At 40.9% G+C, this 20797-nt stretch overlaps 3 protein-coding genes across 4 annotated transcripts; 2 read left to right on the top strand and 1 right to left on the bottom strand.

Annotated features, from left to right (window-relative positions):
• Positions 1 to 368: 368 nt before the first annotated feature.
• Positions 369 to 5160, bottom strand: drg2 (developmentally regulated GTP binding protein 2). The gene is made up of 14 exons (XM_067478065.1): positions 5026 to 5160; positions 4719 to 4821; positions 4070 to 4230; positions 3850 to 3939; positions 3702 to 3762; positions 3386 to 3476; positions 3226 to 3298; positions 2870 to 2960; positions 2463 to 2560; positions 2191 to 2267; positions 2004 to 2092; positions 1856 to 1914; positions 1661 to 1714; positions 369 to 717 (listed from the first exon to the last, which is right to left on the bottom strand). The coding sequence occupies exons 2-14, from the start codon at positions 4780 to 4782 to the stop codon at positions 631 to 633; spliced, it is 1095 nt and encodes a 364-aa protein (XP_067334166.1). The 5' UTR covers positions 4783 to 4821; positions 5026 to 5160; the 3' UTR covers positions 369 to 630.
• A 144-nt stretch (positions 5161 to 5304) lies between these two features.
• Positions 5305 to 7518, top strand: gfer (growth factor, augmenter of liver regeneration (ERV1 homolog, S. cerevisiae)). Of its 2 annotated transcripts, none has more exons than XM_067478066.1 (3): positions 5305 to 5523; positions 5953 to 6167; positions 7227 to 7518. In XM_067478066.1, exons 1-3 carry the CDS (start codon positions 5305 to 5307, stop codon positions 7387 to 7389), a joined length of 597 nt encoding a protein of 198 aa, XP_067334167.1. In that variant the 3' UTR covers positions 7390 to 7518. The 2 variants fall into 2 exon arrangements, with proteins under 2 accessions (XP_067334167.1, XP_067334168.1); XM_067478067.1 differs by lacking the exon at positions 7227 to 7518 and adding an exon at positions 6698 to 7220.
• Positions 7519 to 8381: 863 nt separating this feature from the next.
• On the top strand, positions 8382 to 19081 carry syngr3a (synaptogyrin 3a). Its single transcript, XM_067476206.1, has 4 exons — positions 8382 to 8605; positions 11223 to 11457; positions 11856 to 12001; positions 13789 to 19081. Exons 1-4 carry the CDS (start codon positions 8504 to 8506, stop codon positions 13996 to 13998), a joined length of 693 nt encoding a protein of 230 aa, XP_067332307.1. The 5' UTR covers positions 8382 to 8503; the 3' UTR covers positions 13999 to 19081.
• Positions 19082 to 20797: the final 1716 nt, after the last annotated feature.

Below are 20797 nucleotides of genomic sequence, written 5' to 3'. Positions count from 1 at the left end.
AGCAAATATCTATTTACACAGAGATGCTGCTGAAATGTACCAATTGTATGAAAAAGTGGATGAATGATTTGAAAGCAAAGCCAAACTGATTTTTAACCGGCTTGTTTTGGTTCTAGTTTGGGTAACATGTACATAAATGCCACAGTAAAACATCTCTCTGCTTCTAGCTGAAATATGCCTCCAGGTGACATCATTTGAACACTTAATGATGAAAAACTCCTCTGGGTGATGTCATCCGGAGGAGTTTTTCAGCTAGAAGCAGAGAAATATTTCAATATAGTGAAGTCAGAGGGACGTTTAAAAGCATTAATGTACATTCACATCCTAAAAACCATAGAAAGCAAGTTTAATAAAATAAGCACAAGGACTTATTTAATGTTTTATGGACTTTATTTCTGCTTCCTTCTCTCTTGACTTCTTTCATAATCGACGGATAAAATACACTAGTTCCTGTACACAACTCATATCTGGTCAGTCTCTTCAATTGGTTTGTTATTTGTCATATACAAAATAAGAATGGTGGCTATTTTCCAGTGCTGTAAATCTACTGTACAGTACTTTTTTCAATTTAAACTCGTGCATCAAACGTGTGACTCCTGCCCGCTCATTCTTTCCAGACAGAAGTGAATTTTACTTCTTAACGATCTGAATGACGTCCTCATGCTCCATGATGTGCGTGAGGCCGACTCTCTGAGGGCTGTACTTGGTGCTGGTTCCCTGAAAGACCATTAGAAAAAAAACGACGGTTCAAAACCTTGAACAGAAGCTCTGAGTTAAAAAAAAATCAGTACTTAGCGAATTGGATTTATGGGAACTACATTAATGATTTGTGACTGGTGCAATACACTGTATAAAATAAAAGTGACTCATTCAGAATAAATACATTTGTTAATGAAATATCTTTTTAAATATACATATGTTGTCTACTGCTGCGTATCACGGCAAACGCAGCTTAGCTCAAAGGTTGATTGTAATGGACACAGAAAAAACACTAACGATAGTGGATCTTACTTTCAGAGCTACTTCACATATGCACCTAAAGTTTACTGCATGAGCTGCAGCTGTGTTTCCCTCTGATAGTGGACGTTCAACAAAGCTGAAGCACAGTCAGTGTAAACTGGCTAAAACTCATGGCGTCTCAATAAAATTGGTTTAAATAATAAAACTGATGCAATGGCAAACATTTATCTGTTAATTGTCTGTTGGTGGAGCCTTTATACCATTATTTATTTTTGTAGCTGTTGTTGGTACATCTTTCAAAAAATATAAAACCTTCACTTTTTGACTCGATTGAGTTTTTTAAATATTACAACTCATGAAAATGGCTATTTTTTTTTTTTATTATTCTTAGAAAGCTTGTGTGTATGTATTTAGGCTATGTTAATAGTTTTTCACAGCAGAAAATATCACCCAAGTCACTTTTTATTGCTGGAAAATTTCAAAGTAAAAGGACAAATAACTCCTAACTTTTTCTGTGTCTAACTAAGTGAAAACACACTGAACTGTGACTTTGTGCAGCTTTAATGCCACCAGAGGAGGTTCAATCATGTTCGCACAGTCTTCAAGCACAGGACACCATGAGATAGTCAAGCCAAACAGTTTATGGGACAACATTTCTAGTTTTTTTTTTTAAAGGTCATGGCTCTGAAAACAAACTTACCCAAACCAGGGCATATTTAAACTGGCTGGCTAAGGTTCTGTGGATCCGGTGGCACTGAAGAGGGAAAACAAAGCATTTCTGTTCATTCCTCTTCACACAGATGTGCTTACTGTATTGTGATTACGTAAGAATAAACGTTTCAACAGTAAGTCTCTTGATATTAGCAGCACATGTGTCAACGTGGCTTCTACATACCACATGCTCTACAGTTGCTCCTCTTCTCATTATGATGGCATCATTAAAATCTGGGCGCTCTATTAAGTAAAAAGTAGCAAATGCAACTTCAAAGAACTGTATTTGTGTGGCACACTAATATATGAATGAGTGGAAAATGTGCGTGTACCTCCTCGTTTTTTAGTGTAAATGCAAATCAGAGCCAGGTATTCCCACAGCGTCTCCAGAAGGTAATCCAGGTTCAGTTTCATCCCACAACTAAAGAAAAAAGCACAGAAAATGGAGGACTGCAGTTAAACACATTGACATACACACAGATGTACAGCTTTCAGCCAAAACTGCTGCAGCTCACGCACCTAATGACAACACTGTGAGATCTGCGAGCCAGGCGGTCAACTTCTTCAATGGAGATTTGATCCACCTTATTGTACACCTGTAAATTACGCAAACGAAACTTCAAATAAATGTACACGTATGGATAAGAGACAATGACATATCCTAAACTATAATTATGGTGATGCTTGTCTATACCTGAAACTAAGAAAACAACTAACAAATAAAACATCTTTGGACCTGGACAAAGCCTCCTAAATAGCTAGTTAAACCAGAAAGTATGCTGCTGACTAACGTATAGGCAAGGCATGTAAACTCTATTCCCAACGATGACGTCTATGAAGTCGTCTGGTGTGCAGTCCTCCCTGAAGAGGACTTCTGCATTAAAGATTTCTAAGGAGAAGGGGTTAAAGAAATCATCTGTGACACTGAGAAAGTCACATTAACACAGGAAGTCTTTAGAAAGGACAAACAGAAACACATAACGAACTCATCCTGTGGTCCTGAGGTAAAACGTCAAAACAATTTTTTTTGACTTTCAATGCTTGGGTTAGATTTGATGTCTGCACTACATCTCTAACATCCACGGTTTTCCACAAAGTCAAATAGTGGCAGGAAGAGAGAGGGAGAGATAGATCACAGAGACAGAAGAGAAAGCAAGCCCGTGTCTGTCTCCTCTGTCACTTGCAGAGTGAAGGATACTGTATTCATGAAGGATGAGCTGAACGAGCTTCTCTGAGCAGTGGGTCAGAGGAACTGTAGAGTTGTACGAGAGGCCACCCCCTTTCTTGGGCTATGAGGACAAAAAAACAAAAACAACTTTAACATGAAAATTTAAGTTTTTTTGTTTTTCTTAAATGGCAACTCTGCATGTATATTTAAAAAGAAAAAAATCCCATCGAAGGTTCTGTCCATGCAGCACAAACAGAGCAAGGAAGCTAGACAACTATCTACTAGTATAATTTGCTACACACACATTCAGGACCACTATTTGCCTAATAGTTCTACATGGATGCGATGATAAGGGGGGATGGGAAATGAGTAAATGAAAACTGTACCTTAAAATAAATATTTGGTTTTGTCCTGTTGAGTCTGATGCCCACTGACTCCAACTCTTTTTCTAGCAGGGCTCTAGAAAAATATAAAAAGTGAACAAATCCTTGATGAAAAACATTTTCACACAACCCCCTATGCTCACAAAAACAAAGCCACACACACCTCTGAACGTCTCCTTTGGTGGCGTCCAACATCATGATGACGACATCTGCTGTTCTAGCAACAGCAATGACCTGCCGACCTCTACCCTTACCTACACAGAGGTCAAAGGTCATTATATCAAGATCGCTAGGAAGTTGGATCTTTTTCTATAAAGAGATCATTATTGCAGCAGTGACTTTAACTCCTACGTGTGATTTAGGACAAATATACTGAATAATCATTTCTTTGTTAATCATCCAATAGATTCCGTAGATTGCAAATGACCAACTCCTGTTGACTTGTGTTACAAACAGTAGACAACTACAGCTAAATGTACCTTGTGCAGCACCCTCAATGATTCCTGGCAGATCTAGCAGCTGGATGTTTGCCCCTTTGTACTGAAGGGTAAAAAAAAAAACAATATAAAAAGGATGTTGCATAATGCAAATTTGAACAAACATATTGATGCTGAGATTTATCTTCACCTCTATGACACCAGGTATGCAGGTGAGGGTTGTGAACTCGTAGGAAGCAGCTTCGCTGGCTGTTGAGGTCATCAAACTAAGGAAGGTGGACTGCAGGACACAAGAGGTTATGTGTGTTTTATACATTTGTCTTTTGACATGGTTGCAAAACATGGAAGAATAAGAAATAATCACACATTTCTTAAAGACTAGATCCAGACCTGGAAACATGCTAACGTACCTTTCCCACAGAGGGGAAACCAATAAGAGCTACACGAGCATCTCCCGATTTCATGACATCGAAACCCTCGCCTTTGGCCCCCGTCGACTTGGAGGGCTCCAGAAGCTGAGATCTGTATTTGGCGAGCTTGGCCTTGAGCAAACCTAAATGGTACTCCGTGGCTGATGGAAAGAATAACAAGAAATGACACTGAAATGCATAGTCTGCCAAGTCGTGTGACTTTAAAAGTTTCCAGGTATTGAAAGCAGGGGTCTGATTCTGCAAGAATGTCGGCGAGCACCGAATGTTACTATTAAGATAAAATACGACCACAAACATCACACTGGAGTGAATTCAATTTATTATATTTAAAAAAGGCTCCAACATGTACTTCTATAGTGCATCCGTATCCGTATTTCACCTTGTTTTCCAAAGCGAAGTACTTTTGAATGTATCACTAGAGGGAACCTTTAAATGTTCCAGAGAAATTAAACTGGCAGTTTAATTTATTAATAATAACAACTTAATTACTTAATTTTATTGGTGCTACGTTATATAAGTAACAGTATAAGTAACAACACTATCAGCTGACAGACACACATACATACAACTGGCTCCAAGTTCATCTATGCTGTAGCCAATAGTTAGCCTTAAATCTGCTCTCTTTTACCTTTATTCTTCTGTGTCCGTGAAATTTCTCGTTCTATTTCCGCGATTTTCTCCAAGATCCCCATTGTGGCAGGTCAGGTGGGCTCCAGCTAGACTGTGAAAGACTGTGAAATAAATAAAAAACACAAACGTGTCACTTTCCAGCCGTTAGCTTGGTTAGCCATCCGGCTAACCAGCCGGTGGCACTAAGTATCCGACAAACCGCAAAGAAAAAGCAGTGTCTCAGCACGTATGGGTTTAAATGAGTACCCGCGTAAAAGATAAATCATGACAACACTTTAAACTGTTGGAAAATTATAAATACTCACACTTTATGAGAGGCTACACTCCACGGCATGCACCGACAACTGACATCCCCAACCGGAAGAAGTTCCGTGCCCGTAAACGGTCCGGGGGGGGAACACGAACATTCAGTCTGCCTAAACGTTTTCTCTATTGGTGTAAAACGCGGAATTAATCTAAAGGTTTGCAGAAGAACTACGGCTCACTGTAGAGTAAAATATCGGTTAGCAATAATGTGTCAGTACACACGTAGTGTAGATCGATGTCGCCCGTTAGTCCGTTATTAGATAATACACAGAGCCAACATGGCTGCGCCCACAGGACCAAGAGGATCATCAGCCTCCATTCCGCCTGGCTTTGAAGGTTTTCCGTTTGCGGTGAGCGGCAGCCCGCGGGGGGAGAACGCCGGTAAGGAGCAGGAGCAGGAGCAGAACAGGGAGGTGAAAAAGAAGCCCTGCAGGGCTTGTATGGACTTTAAAACATGGGTGTCGCTCCAGAAGAAACAGACTTCAACTCCTGCACAGGTGACATGAGGGTTTGTTTTTAGGAGTTATGATTTTTGTATTTATATCTATCTGACCAAGTTATAATTTATCATATACAATGATATTAAAACGGTCACTGCCATAGAGTTTATCTATCTTAATACCTTATTACAATATTTATTATGAAATATCGACATTTCTTTATAATGCCAGAGTCCAATAAGTGCTACAACTAAGGATTATATTCATCATTATTAATCCACAGATTATTTTCTCCATTAGTCTATTAAATGTCACACACACAAGGCTACTACATGGTCAACAATGCGGACTCTGTATGTGTACAAATATCAAAGATTTTCTGATATGAATATTCAACAACAAACCTATAGTAAATACAATACAATAGATGGCATAGTTGGTTACCCGCCTTGGTCAAATGTTTAAACGTCTCATATGGACTCCCAGGAGCCTCGAGCTGCAGAGTCAGACCCACAGCAAGACCCACAGTGTCCACTGGACAGGGAAGAGCTTGGCCGTAACACCTGGTCCTTCCTGCACACCATGGCAGCGTATTACCCCGATCAACCATCCTCCACCCAGCAGCAAGAGATGGGCCAGTTTATCAGTCTTTTCTCCAAGTTCTTCCCCTGTGATGAATGTGCAGAAGACCTCAGGGGCAGGTTTGTGTAAAAGACTCATGATGAGCTGGTGTTTTTTTTTTTGTTTTTTTTACTCAATTAGTTGTCTGGAGATATTTTTTAGTAATTGTGGCTGATACACACTTTAAATTTTTATAAGAATGATGATATCAAAATATTACTATTTTACAATATCCGAAAGTTGAATCATGTCAACTGGACATGTTTTCCTTGGTTAGAAACGTCGTCTCTAACCAAGGAAAACAAGTCCAGTTGACATGATTCGACCTTCTGATAACTAAACCTGGATGACCGAGAATCTTCACCGACCTATTTTACAAAATACTTTTGGCCACACGTCCCTTAAGGGGCCACACACTTCCTAGACCCCCAGACTGAAACACAAAAGGGCAACACATGAGGCTGTCGATTCATTTTTAGTCCTGTTTGTGGCACGTTTCGGTGATTGTGTTTTTTTTTGGTCCTTTGTCAAGTCTTTGTGGTCATATTGTGTCTAATTGTAGTAAGTTTGTCTCTTTTTGTTTGTTTTTCACATGTTTGCGGTCATTTAGTGTCGTTTTGTTCCCCGTGTCTCTGAATATATCTATGGTCCACTGTTTATCTTTCATCTGACTCCCTTGAGGTCAGTATTTTGGATTTACATCATGACTTTCACTCATCGAAATGTCACCATCTCTGGGAGTCTATTTCACTGTTTGACTTCATTTATCGCAGAATGTATCATTTGCAAAACTAGCAAAACCCTTCTGAGTTAGTTTAATGTTTTTGTTCGAGTTGGTGAAACAAATTTAAAATGCTTCCATCTTTTTTCTGTACAGCACAACTTATAACTCATAGATGTTTGATTTAGATCAGTTTCACACGTGTCATTCTCATTTCCAAAACATAGACAAGACTTTTTCAGATTAAAATCTTCTCTAGACTCTTTTTCTTTTTTTTTTTTTGGGTTGCAGGATCCTCATTCTTTGGTCTTCTAGCACATGCAAGATAGCAGATCTCCAGCTATTACATTTCCACATTTACAGATGCTTCTTAGATAAGAGGAGGCCATTTTCAGATGACATAATTTCCTCTCCACAGATTAAAAACCAATCTGCCAGACACCAGCAGCCGCCATGCTCTCTCTCAGTGGCTGTGTCATCTTCACAATGACGTCAACGCCCGGCTGGGAAAGCCTGAGTTTGACTGCTCTCGCGTGGATGAGAGGTGGAAAGATGGATGGAAAGATGGTTCCTGTGATTGAGGGGTTTGCTGAAAGAAGTGAGGATTAATTTAGGAGACAAATGTTGTCCTGTGGGTGACAAGCTTTGTTTATGTATTACCGGTTTGGTGGTTAGTTTATATAACTTACCTGGTAATAAAAAATCCAAAATAAACGTTTTGCTCTGTGTTGTTTGTTTGTTGGTTTTTTCAAATTTGGAGTAAATTTGGTAGTAAAAAAAATAGTAACATTTCACTTTTAGATTATAAATTCTACATCCAGTCAAGTTTGAAATTGATTTCTTTGTGAACATGTTTCAAATTTTCCTTATGTGTCCTAACTCCCCAGTCACAAATATGTTTCAGTGCACTTGGGGCAAATACTCCCTCAAATATTTATTTGCAGTGTAACTGGCTTACTTCTTCAAAAGCAGACTGGAAAAGTGGGCATACTTACGTGATTGTTTCTTTTTCAATACTGACATTAAATATGCCTGAAGGAAATGGTTTTAAGGGTCATAGAATGTTTTATTGAATATTTATTTATTGAATGGGTTATTATAACCCACTCACATTGTTTGTGCTGTGCAGTTTTTATCCCTGTAGAGTAGTTAAGTTTATTTACCTAATGTTGTGCCACTTAAGTTGTTTTCCACTTATCTTATAGGTGTTTTTACTTAGCAACTTCTCTTTGTTGATTATTTCTCGAAGGGGACTTTTGTTTTTCTATTTTAAGTTGATGAATATTGGGGGAATTAGTTCACATTAACCTAATCTTTATTGTAATATTGGGAATTCCTGAAGCTGACTATACCTCCCAGTTCATGCTACAGAGCTACAGACAGATCCACCAACTGTTGGTGATGTGGCTGCAAATGCACCAAATATGTGCAAATGCAAAAATTCATCTTTGTAGAAGCAGATCAATCCCCAGCCTCATTGGACAATTACTCCCAGGTCTGTCCCACCACGTTATGTAGCGCGGGCACACTCGGAGCTGTTGCGCGCTCTCGCGCTAGCTGCGTCCGCCGCCGTGGCCGCGCTTCTCCGTGTACGCGCGGGAAGGTCCAGTCCCTACAGCAGCTGAGCAGCAGCGCATCCATCCTGCCGTGGAGCCGGGAGCGTGGGGCCGAGAGGAGCGCACAGAGAGAAAGAAGATGGACGGAGTGGGATCCTTTGGAGCGGGCCGAGCCGGGACCAAGCTCGACCCCATTTCCTTCGCCAAACAGCCGCAGACCATCCTCAGAGCGCTGTCCTGGGTGAGAGCGCGTTTTTACGGTACTGATGTTTGTGTGTGTGTGTGTGTGTGTGCGCGCGCGTGTGTGAGAGTGAGAGAGGGGGGGGGGGGTCCTCTCTGTTGTCGTTGCAACGCGAGACCCGTGACGTGTTCTCATTGCAAATTTACACCCTAGAAATCCACCGCTAATTGATCGGCAGCGTGTGTAAGTTGAACCCATTAAACGCCTCATGATTCGGGGTGTTGTTATACACATATGTAGCACACAGGGTGTAACCAGGGCCTGGAGCGCATCTAACACCCTGACTGAAGAACGGATTTTACTACAGATGTTTTCTGGGGAAACCTCTCCTCGCCGTTAACCACTGTGTTATTGCCTGCAGTGGTTATCAAAACTGAAATTGTGCAGCAGACACGATTGTGTAGAAAATAAGACACATCCACATGATTCTGCCTTCTCCTTTCCACTGTTACTGGCTATGACTCTTTATGTTCTTCTAAACTATGATGTGCCACATTTATTCAGCGCGCTTGTTATGTCGAGCATATTTTCAGTTGATGATTTGGCTGATTTACCCTGAACGGTTGTCGTCCGTGATCTCACCTTTGATTGGTCGGTGAACATCGTTACGCACGGCAGGGGCCACGGAGACGCGTCGTGCCCTGACGTTTGATGTAACGCATCAACGTTGGGTGACACAGAGAAGGTATTTTTACAGCAGTGCAGAAATCTCTAAACCTGCAAAGATCTAGTGTCTCTGTCCTTATAACTCTCTGATGTGGCTTTATTATCGCACAAAAGCCGTTGTGACAGGTAACATTTGGGCATTTCTAGTGCAGGTGAAGAGGTTGGACAAGATTTACCACTGGGCGCCTGTTATAAAAGGAAAAATCCAGGCTCCAGTTCCAACAGCCTCCATCAAACATTTCTTTACAATGTGTAATTCGATCCCGATTGGTCAACACCTCTAAATGCAGATTATGTCACGTGTGGAGAGGCTACACTGGAAAACCCATGGCCACAAGTTTCGTTTGAATTACTCTCACTTTCTTGTTCTAATGTGGTTCAAGCTGCAGCTTCCACCAGCTTTACATAAATCCTGCAGCTGGTTTTCCCGGAGAAACAGACAAACAAAAACATCTCAGTACAAAAGCCAATGAGGCAGGGAGAAGTTTTCTACACCCACTCACTCCACATTGGCTCTCATAACTTTAAAATCGTGCAAAGGTTTCTTTTTCCATTTGAAGACACATGAGTTTATGCATTACCAACATGCTGATTCACCAAAGCACCTAAATGTACACTTTGTTCATTTATTTTGTAAAATGGCTTCCCAATATATTATCACTATTATTATTATCATTGCTTCAGTGTCACACTGCCCAATGCCACCATCTACCAGTGTGTGTGTGTGTGTGTGTTTGAGTGCTTTTTTGTATTTCTATTTCTTTAAGCTTAGGACCAAACTACCTTTCCTCTTACAACTTTGAGATGACAATATATAAAAAAAGAATAAAATAAATATGTACACTCAACAATTTATGTTGACAACTGCTGAAGTGATGGGAAATTGAAAACCTGACAAAAGGGTGTTTTAACAGAAGCCAGAATCAAAAAAGCAGTTGTGTCACTTGGTCCAGACCAGAAAACCCAAATTTGGTGAGAACAAGTTGACACAGCTCTTGGTCTCATTGTTTTAGTCTGATATGATCAGTTGTGCACAAACAAACCACAATGAGGGTTTGTTGTTTGATTCAACCGAACTAAATGAGCTAGGTGTCAAAATGCTTTAAAACAAGAAGGAAAAATCTGTAACAACTCGAAAAAGCATTTTCCAAGCAATGCTGAAAAATGGAGGTCATAATAATAATAATACTAATTATAACTATAATAATACTAAAGATTAGAATATCATTACAGCATTGACGGTGATGATATAGTAGATTAAAATGAGCCATTTGTTCAGAAGAAGGAATAAAGATTGGAAAAGACGCATTAAGTTAGCTTAAACGTGTGAGAGGGGACATGAAAGAAGCGAAAATCAACTTATTCCCCCTTTAATGTTCCACTTTGTATCTGCTCATGTGATCAGGTTAATATTTGTACTTGATATTATCCCTTCATGTGTCCGTTCACCGTCATGTGACACTCGTGTGAGTGACCCATTCTGTTATCCAGTGTCAGCTGACCGGTCTCCGAGTGCCGGTCCAGAACAGAGGGGACGGAGCAAGACGGGGAACAACTGTAGACATCGGACATAAAGAGGGGTGATGGTGATTTTTAAAAAGTGGGGGATCAGGTTTATAGCGTTATCTATCACACTTCCTGTTTTGGTTTACGCTCAGCTCTCAGGACTTAGTGATTCTCGAGGGGAAGTGAAGCATCCACCCGTTCCACCCGACAGAGAGGGAGAGAGAGTGGAAATAAAGTAGGTCTGTGCGCAAAAACTCCCAGTGTGGCCACAGCGAGCCTGAAATAATGTGGCTTTGTTCATCGGTGAAAGTCTTATTAGCAAAGGTGGCCGAGGTACAAAAATTAAGAGTCACAAAAAGAGATATACACAAGTACAAGTACTCAGAATTGTCCTTAGATACAATGTTTGTATGATGTGTCCTCATTACACTCTTTCCCTCCTCAGATATTTTCCCTGGTGGTCTTTGCCTCCATTGTGAATGAGGGTTATGTCAATATGGGCAGCCAGCGTCTCCACTGCGTCTTCAATAAGAACGAGGACGCCTGTAACTACGGCGTGTTCGTGGGCCTGGTGGGCCTTCTGGCCTGCTCCTTCTTCTTCATGCTCGACTACAAGTTCTCCGCCATCAGTTCCGTCAAAGACAGGAAGAAGGCGGTGATGCTCGAGATCAGCTTCTCAGGTGAGGACCAGCACGGTCAACGTGTGAGATATAGGTTTCATTTCCAGTTTCTTACATAATTAGATGAAATGCGAACACACAATTTGTATTTTGTACCCAGAGCCGGTGAGACACACACTTATCTGTGTCCTGATATTTAAAATGCTGCATTTCCCACAGGAGCTAAATATTCAGACCACTTCTATATTTCAGATGACTGCTTTCTTGCACAACAAGAGAAGGGAAATGAAAGTTGTGTCATTTGTACTGAGAGTGTTTCTGATTTCTAAAAGGAACAAAGATTCTCTTTTGAACTTTGAGAGGACACCTGCAGCTCAGTGTCTATTTCTGTTTTGCTCAGGAATTCCCCTTTTCTGTCTGTTGTAACAAAGCGTTTTTATTCCGCCGGTTTCTGGCAGGTTTCTGGACTTTCCTGTACTTTGTAAGTTTCTGCTTCCTGGCCAATCAGTGGTCTCGGACCACGCCTGATGAGCTGCCACTCAACCAGGGGGCAGATGCAGCTCGGGCAGCCATCGCCTTCTCTTTTTTCTCCATACTCACCTGGGTAAGGATACGCAACGACACAGTGCTATGAATTCAATTTGACAAAGTGAGAACATATTTTTGATTTTTTTTTGGGGGAAAATGTCTTCATCATAACAGGATTCAAACATGTGGTGAGGTGCATCCTCTCTAACTGTTGTGTAAAACCGAGTTGATTCAGAATAGGTTTGTTAAAAAAGACACACACCTGTGCATGAAAGCGCACTGCATTCATGAAAAATAGAAAAGTTGCTCATGAGATCTGGTCCTCATATCATGCAATCTTGTCTTGGTATTGTAGTATAACAATTCCTAAATTTAATAACATAATATCTAAACATCTTATGCTTTGTGTGGTCCCACAAAGTCTAATATTGTTGTAAATATGAGATTTCAGCTTTAATTCCTGATAACTTTGTGGATAAATCCTAAAAAATACGTTTCCGCTTTGCCATTATGAGCTAGTGTTTCGTTTCTAAATCCATTTCCAGCTCAAGAAAGTGTGTACAGAGTGACGGGGTCTAAATATATTTTGAGGCAAAAAAGACAAATGCAGACAGAAAAGTTGCAAACCTCTTCAGATAGAAATTCCAAAATCAGCGCTCAGCAAATGTAAATTTGCAAATCGGCTGAAGTGTGACACAAAAGATTCCCCACAGTCACACCCTTAAAGAGCTGCTCATGGTCTGTGCACCTGGATGTGATGTTGGGGATGGAGACAGGCTGTGTATCTCCCTGCTAAAGATATACACAATGCTGGAGCATAATGTTGGAAGTTTTTATTGTGATATTGTCTGTTTTTAATATATATTCCAAGAATTTCTGAAATACTGATGAGACTGAGGCACTGGTTCTAAACCAGCCCTTCAAACTGCCTCGGTGCAAAAAGGTGAATGAGTGGAATAGTACAGGGAAATGAACTGGGCCTGTCTGATCCATCCATGACCTGAACTGTCAACAGTATTACATTTCATCAGCTTTTGCATCAGCTGACTCGTGCTCTTTCATGCTTCACCTACTTTACATGGATGAATAGTGAAATCGTTTCTAATTGACAACAAATAGTTGTTCCAAGATTTGTTTTATAATCTTCTAAACACCGTATGACACCAGTGGTGGGAAGTACTTATATTTAGTCACGTGCCGCACTGAAGTACAATTATAAGGTACTTCAATTGAAAGGGAAATACTACACTTAAGATCAGGAGCTTTCTGCTTGTCCCTTCAGGAGTCACCACAGTGACTGTGGGGGCTGGGTGGGACCAAACCTGATAGGGTGGGATTCGGACCCCACAGCCTCACAACGCAATGCTCTACCACTGAGCCACCAGGCCTTCAAAATGAAGCAATACACTGCTGTACATTTATTTGACAGCCATAGTTACTTATCAGATGCAGATCATCTTAACTTGAGTATAGAGTTTGCGTATTTCCGCACGGAGCAGTAATGTCCTCGAGTCTTTGCTGACGGCCTGACACCTGCAGGTGCTGTGGACACACTCGGACAGTGTCCACACAGTTCCAGTCTTTGTGCTGAGCTAAGTCCAGCTGTTTCATTGTTAACAAACACTCCTGAGAGTGATGTCTGTCTTCTTCTTCTCCCCAAATGGGACTGTGAACATAAAGTAACTTCATTTCTGTACCAGTAATTACTTTGCATTAAGCAAATCTTAAAATCGTAGGTTCAGCACTTTTTAGGCACTTTTTTCCAGAACTGCAGTTTTCAGTTTGTCTGTATGTCGATTTACATTCTACGTAACTTCTACGCCTGCCGCACTACAGTTGTGTTCATCTGTTTCCCGTCTGTAGGCTGGTTTGACAGTGCGTGCGGTTCAGAAATATCTGCTCGGCACAGACATGTCCCTGTTCACCACGGAACACATGGACGGCGCTGCACCCACCCAGCCGTACCCCTCCAGTTCACCAGTACTCGGCCCCACTGAAACCACAGAGACCTGCCGGAGCCCACCCTTCACCGAGAACAACGCAGCCCCCACGTACCAGGTTCCAATTTACTAGATGTGAGGGATAAGAGGAAAGGTTGAAGGAAATTTTGTTCTGTGATGTTACGCGTGCAGTTGTTTATGTGTTGATCTGGGCTGAGTTTTCAATAACTGTTAAAAAAAAAAAAAGAAAAAGGCCTCCGTGTCTTATTGTCCTCCTCTCGTTCCCTTTCCTTCCTAAACATTCCAGCTTTATCTGCACTTTTCTAAACCTGTACGTTAAAATCTGCCCCTGCTTTGGCAAATCCAGTGTCCTCAGATCAGAGACAAATTAAACTAGAGGAGGCGACGTAGAAGAGGAGGCCACTTTGTAGTATTCAAATAGTAATTTGATCAAAAAAATAAAAAACAAAAGAGGGATCAACGAGAGAGTGACTCCACTGCAAAGCTGTGTTAGATCAGTGCAGAGGGCACACACGGAGCACCTTCATCTGATTCTTTTCGTTCTTTAGGTGTTAAATCTCCTCCGTTGACACCAAACTTGTTTTTAGCTACAGTTTCTTTCCCCCACTGCAGTTGAAAGTGATCAAACCATGTGTAGTGAATCTGCATGTTTCCAAACTTAGAGATCGACTAAGTGCCATACTGTACTGCGTGTCTCAGACAGTGATATAATTTAGTAGATTTCCACATGCTGTAAAAAAAAGAAAAAAAAAAGAAAACAACAATGTTTTGTGATCAAGTGCAATATCTAGCATTCTTATGTAGGTATATTAAAGTGTACTATAAGTAGGCTAGTTACTGTTAGATTAGATTAACGTTAGGCACTGTCTCAAATGACATACTAGTCTTTTTGAATTATACTAACAAATCTCAGGCAAATTTGACACATTGAAAGTGTGGATCTAAACTGTTGAGCTTCCCCCCGGTGGCGTTTTGACACACACGGCATCATATGGACTCGATCACGAGGGAACATTTCAACCACATCCGCGAGTGAAATGTTAATTTTCTTCGACTGCCGATCATCTTTTCGAGTAGAAAAGCTGGAGCAGACGCTAAACGTCAATCCAACAACTACAAAAAGATGCAAAATGACACCAAATGTCCACAAGTAAATTCCAAATAAACTAAAAAGAGATTTAAAAAACTATGAGGAGACAAAACGTCACTACAAGACTCAATGTAAAAAAAAAAACCTGTCATGGCAAAAATGACCAAATCTGGTCTTAGACACCTCCAGTTTAACCCGTAACCAAGCTTCAACATCCAGGATGTTTCTTAGGGTTTTATTATCTTGCAAGAGAGAAGAACATCGACAGAGTTCCAAGCCTCCATCCTATGCAGTTCTAAACTTCGTACATCACACATTAGTTTTCTAACCTTCTGTTACAGGGCGGAACATTCTCCACCCTCAGGCTACGGCCCCCGGCCCTTTTCTCCTTTTCTGGAAACCTTTTCCCTTTTCGGCACTTTGATAGGCAGCTGTGAGCATGGAGGGACTCTGGGTCACTACAGTGTGGGATGCTGTGTCTGCTGTTAGACAATAACTGACCTTGGAGCAGTTCTGCAAACACTTCAAGACAAAACATGTATATGAGACAAAGTTTGAACAACATTTCAAAAGTCCACTGAGTACAAGTTGCCATTATAACTAGGTAGAATTCTAAGCAATCATTTAATCATACTCGATTTTCCATCACACCCACTAAAATTAAGCTGAAGATAATTAAAACAACTACAAAAAGACACAAAACAATAAAACCCAGATGCAAAACAACTACCAGCAATTGACAGACACAAACCAATGACTCAAACACATCAAAAGAGTCAAAAGACTTAAAAGAGACACAAAATGACCACTGAATTCTCCAAACGACTACAAAAGGACATAGTGGCTACAAAGAGACTCAGAATGACCACAGAAAGATGCAAAATCAAATGACTTCAAAATGATGCTTAATGACCAGAAATAATCACCACAAAGATAATGACAAATACTGGCAGATACACATACAAATGGCCACTGAGACAGAAAGTAAAAACGGAAACCGTCTGGAGCGAGCGTCTGTGCCCTGGGCTCCATTGTCTCACAATCCGCCCATGATGCCAGGGAATTTACGTAGTGTGTCATTTGAAACAGTGTCCTATGTTGAGTGTTGTGTGTTTAAAATGGGGCGAGTGGGGAGATTCTGGGTAAGTCAGGTCTCTTTGTGTTCACCTTTCAGAAGCTGCCAAACTGCCCTGTGTTCTGTGCCCTGCTGTTTTATGATGGTGGTGGGCAGGGGGACAAATCAATATCCAGGGAGGGAGGTTAAGGTACTGCGGGGTTCGGTCCAGTCTCAGGCAAAAGTACTAAATCGGCTTGGGGGATGTTTAAGGATCGCTGGCTGGCTCATTCAGTGATGTTGTGATTCTGGTGCCGTAGTAGAAAGGCCAGAATTTGTTGCCACGGTGACAAGGACAGTTTTGGACAAACGTGGGTCATTGGTGGCCCTGATGTAGATAGTCAGCATGACAACTACTGTATGTCAGTGTGTAGCGGTGTCCGTGTCGTGGTTCACTCTCCATCAGTCAAGCTGTAGTTTTGGTGAGTGTGTGTGTATGTGTGTGTGTGTGTGTGTGTGTGTGTGTGTGTGTGTGTGTGTGTGTGTGTGTGTGTGTGTGTGTGAGAGTGTGTGAGTATGTGTCCCCAACTGTACATGTATTAGCATGCACAAGCGACGGCCAGATGTGTGTGAACACGTGTGAATGTGTGTAGTTAACTCAACTGTGTGGTGCATAAAAGGGATTTTCATGAACGTGAGGTTTGAGTGCCAAGTCTGAGACCCCCAGGCCCCGCAAAATACACACCGTACTTCTAGGGTATCAAGGTACGTACACCACAAGTTATAAAACCAAGAGGATTCTTTCGAAACATGCTAAAGGGATATTTAAGCCTTTTTCTGCTCTGCTCTCTGCACCCAGGCAAACAGTGCCATCTGCAGACCACAGAAAGCAGTTTTAAGAGTAACCACGATATGAATAAAGCATGACATTGACGTATTAAACCCATTATATATTCAGTACAATGCAACTCTCAAGTTGAAAGAAGCTGCAAAATGAGATTCAGCAGCCCTTAATGGGGATGAGCAGATTCCTCCTTTTGTATTTTTTGAACCAAAGTTTTTACGCAGAATTATGTCCATTCAGCAAACCATTTAAACTCCGCGATTTTGTTGATTGTGTGTACACGAGCAGGAGCGTGTGCATATTTGATGCTCCACCGGATCAAAAGAAGAAGTGAAATCTGACCCCAGAATCCCAAAGAGTGTATGAAGCCTTTTCTACTTACTAACCTGTGTCTTTGAATAATCTCATAGCATTACTGAAGTATTAGTGAGGGTACTGGCACATATTATGGTATAGCTGCAAAAAGAGAGGCAAATGTAAATGAAGCCCTTAAATTTGTATTCTACAACGATATAATTTGTCTTGTGGGGTAAAACTCAGCAAATATGGCCGTCTGTACTTCAGGGACTACTTCTTTCAAAGTGAATGATAGAATCCAGAAGTGCTTTCTTTGCACGCTTTTGGATTCCGAACTGTTTCTGGGTAGGAATTCAGGTTGGGTTGATTTCCAAATGCTTTCAAGTACTGAGGAGTACAGTTAGTGACGTTCAAGTACTACACCTACCTGCCAAATACTGCATGTCCAAAGCCCAGATTATTATCATCCCACAATGAGGAACCTTGGTGAAGATCCACAGTATTAAATGATCCAACCTTAAAGATTTTCATGAAATCAAGTGGCATATTTGATAGTATTTAATGTTTTTGTAATTTTCTGCAGCAGGCCTATTTAACATCAGGAGGAAAAGCATGCTGCATTCTGGGATTGACGGGGGTCTGACCTGCAAAACGAGTACAACTGTGTCAGTTGGGAGTGGGGCTCCTCTTCTCAAAAATACTGTTGAGCACAGTGATGTCCAATCAGTCCACTGGCTCAAGTGCTTAGGTTTTAATACACTGAGTTCAGAGACAAAGAAGCACTTGATGACAAGTTTTGAAATTTTGGGAGACGTGTATCGGGTGTAGCTTAAATTCATATTCAACATAACTTAGGGATGTATTTGAAATACAAAACTTTACTTAATTGTAGCTTGTTTCTTATTGTTGCCGGGAAGCCGAGAAAAACCAAGACAAGTGACTTTCATGTTGGACCCCCCTGGGGGCCGAGTGGTTGGGGTGCAAGGCTGCAAGTGGGGGATATTTGCTGCATGTGGCGACTTGCAGCGACATGAAATGACCATCACGTTTTCACTGGTTGCTAATAGCAACTCTGGCCCCTTGTTAATCCAAAAATGCAATGCACTGTTTATTTCCTGATGTCACTGTGAACCTAAATTGACAGTTATAGATTTAAGTTTAAATCTAAAATGCTATGTCAAGTATTAAGCTAAGCTACGGTAAAACATAAAAAAACCTCTAGTCTGGTCCTTTAAATACTGGGCATTGCTGCACTGCTAATAACTGTGGATGGGTACAACTGTGGTACTGAGAGTCATTAGGTTCTGTTAGGGGGGGCGTACAGTTTGGGGAACTACCAGGACAGGTTGTATTGTCGTTCTCAGTGCTTCTGTCTCTTAAGTCAGTGTAGTGGATTCAAATATTAAAGGCATTCTCTGTGTTTTGTGCTCTGGCTCTGGTTGATTGTAAAATACAGTGCGTTGTACAGTAAATGGAAACTTGTGTGTGATGCTGTCCAGGGTCTGGTTTGTCCTGTACTACTGAAAATAAAACTAAATAAACTGTAAATGATTTATGAACTATAAATGCCCTCTGTGTTGAAAATGTTTCGCTGACAACGTTTAAAGAGACTTTGTTTCGTTGAACTGAGGTGATAAACACTGGTTCCATCAGTCGTGGGGTTTCCAGTATAATGCATTGCATGGATGTTATAGAATATCTCCCCCCCCCCCATAATATTCATAATCAGAATTTAACCTTCTCGACCAACAAACGAGTAAACGCATTCTGTAGCGAGCTACTTCTTTAACATGTTTCTTCCTGTTCTGAAGGTGTTTGACCACCTGTGTACAGAGATGTGTGTCACTGTCTATTACCTGAATGTCTCTGGACTGGTCTGACCATCGCTCTAATAAAAAAAGAAAACCATGTTTTGGACTGCCTGTTTCTGTCCCTCATCATTACTAGTGGGCCATCACTATTAGGTTTTTAGCCAAAGTTGAGTAGTAATTAGTGTTAGTGTTTGAGAGATGAAGTGAAAATCAGAAAAAGTTACATTTAAAGCTTTAAAGGCAAAATAACTAATTACATTAGTACAAATTTGCAAGTGCAGGGAATTGCTTTGATTTTCCATATTTATTCTTATAATGGAAAAATAAACAGCTAACATCAACTCAAGGTACTTTACATAAAGTCAAGATCTTCCAGTATGTATTTTAAACAAATCACTGTTACATAAGTAGATCAGGAAAAGGCCTAAGATGCTAAAAAATATTTTCATGGGTGCCACTAGCAAACTCTAGCTCATTGGAAGCAAGTATTAAATGAATATCTTCAGGTTTTTCTCCATGTGTAATTTCTATACAAGAAAAATTCTTTGTTTTGTCGGAAACTCAAAAATCAATAGCATGAAATAGTAATGGGAGCATACAGCCCTCACCTTTTTGACAAACTGCATTCAAATTACTTATTGATTTATGATGAATAATACAAAAGCTGCTAATCAATGAACCATTGCAGCGATACAGGCTTTAGTGCAGGGGTGGTGAGCTCCAGGCCTAGAGAGCTGCAGCCTTTCCCGGTTTTTCAATGAACCCTGCGTTACCCACTGCAGATTTAAATGTAATCTACGGCGCTGCTCTCGCCTCGGAATTGTATCTGATAACGCACCTGATTTATGGATTATAAAAGCGTTAATAGGAACCTCGGGAAAATTTAAGAGCACAGCCATTAGAGATCACACGAGTGAATGTGAAATATGTTGCTCTAAGTGTTTCGGAAGTTTGAGGCCCGGTCAATTCAGCTGAGACCTTAATCCTTTGAAATGTTAAGGATGGTTTAAAACTTTAGCTGGTTGAGGCACAGACCGCTCTAAACAACAAGCAGCGCTGATGGAAACAGCTTAATTGGTGGCGGGCAGACAGATACAGTGAGCTGCTGAGTGAAGTACAAACTACCTGCATGTGCACTATCACTGACACACATGCAGTAGTGCAGCAGGGCAGGTTAAGGGTCCTGAGAGAGACAGTGAACTGACAAGGCTTCACGCTAGGACATTTTTACCTGTGAGGTTTGTTCACATAAGAGTTTTAAATCAGGTTCAACAGTGTCTGCGCATTGCCGGTGAACATCACCTTTTCATGAGATTGGATTATTAACATAATCAACACTACAGGTTAAAAAAAAAAAAAGGATGCAATGTCCTCGAACAGCAGTAAAAAGAAGAACTTCCCAATGCAGAGCATCAGGTCTGCTGTCAGAAATCCTTCCTCATTTATCTGAGATGCTTTTCCTGTTAAGGGTCGCAGGGGAAGACCAGCTGTCAGTGGGAAGACGCAGGGTCCATCCTGGAAATTCAGGGCTGACACGGCGACAAACAACCATTTGTGCTCAAACTCATACTTACGAGAGATTTCCAGTCAACCCGATGCACCGGTCTTTGGATTGTGGGACGAGGCCCAGAGAAAAGCCACTGCACAGAACTGCCACAGACAGTCAGGGGTTTATGCCTGTGAGCTTCTTAGTTGTGAAGCTGCAGCACCACGTTTTCTACTTTCCTTAAGAGTTAAGTACTGACATGTAGAAGCTGAAATATATCAATTAAAAAAATTACTAAACACTAAATTGACAATTTAGAAAATTTAACA

The sequence above is a fragment of the Channa argus genome, chromosome 15, assembly GCF_033026475.1.
Source record: "Channa argus isolate prfri chromosome 15, Channa argus male v1.0, whole genome shotgun sequence".
Taxonomy (NCBI): Eukaryota; Metazoa; Chordata; class Actinopteri; order Anabantiformes; family Channidae; genus Channa; species Channa argus.
Note: the sequence above shows the minus strand (reverse complement) of the source record. Positions and strands in the feature narration are given on the sequence as shown.

Bases quoted from the DNA above. Each gene is read 5' to 3' on its own strand.
- drg2 (XM_067478065.1), bottom strand. From the start codon at position 4,782: ATGGGGATCTTGGAGAAAATCGCGGAAATAGAACGAGAAATTTCACGG. The intron at 2,561-2,869 runs GTATCCTTCACT...CCTTCTCCTTAG, and splicing joins GCTCATCCTTCATGAATACA to AAATCTTTAATGCAGAAGTC. The intron at 718-1,660 runs GTAAGTTTGTTT...ATGGTCTTTCAG, and splicing joins TTAAATATGCCCTGGTTTGG to GGAACCAGCACCAAGTACAG.
- gfer (XM_067478066.1), top strand. From the start codon at position 5,305: ATGGCTGCGCCCACAGGACCAAGAGGATCATCAGCCTCCATTCCGCCT. The intron at 5,524-5,952 runs GTGACATGAGGG...ATGGACTCCCAG, and splicing joins AGACTTCAACTCCTGCACAG to GAGCCTCGAGCTGCAGAGTC. The intron at 6,168-7,226 runs GTTTGTGTAAAA...TCCTCTCCACAG, and splicing joins GCAGAAGACCTCAGGGGCAG to ATTAAAAACCAATCTGCCAG.
- syngr3a (XM_067476206.1), top strand. From the start codon at position 8,504: ATGGACGGAGTGGGATCCTTTGGAGCGGGCCGAGCCGGGACCAAGCTC. The intron at 8,606-11,222 runs GTGAGAGCGCGT...TTCCCTCCTCAG, and splicing joins TCCTCAGAGCGCTGTCCTGG to ATATTTTCCCTGGTGGTCTT. The intron at 12,002-13,788 runs GTAAGGATACGC...TCCCGTCTGTAG, and splicing joins TTTTCTCCATACTCACCTGG to GCTGGTTTGACAGTGCGTGC.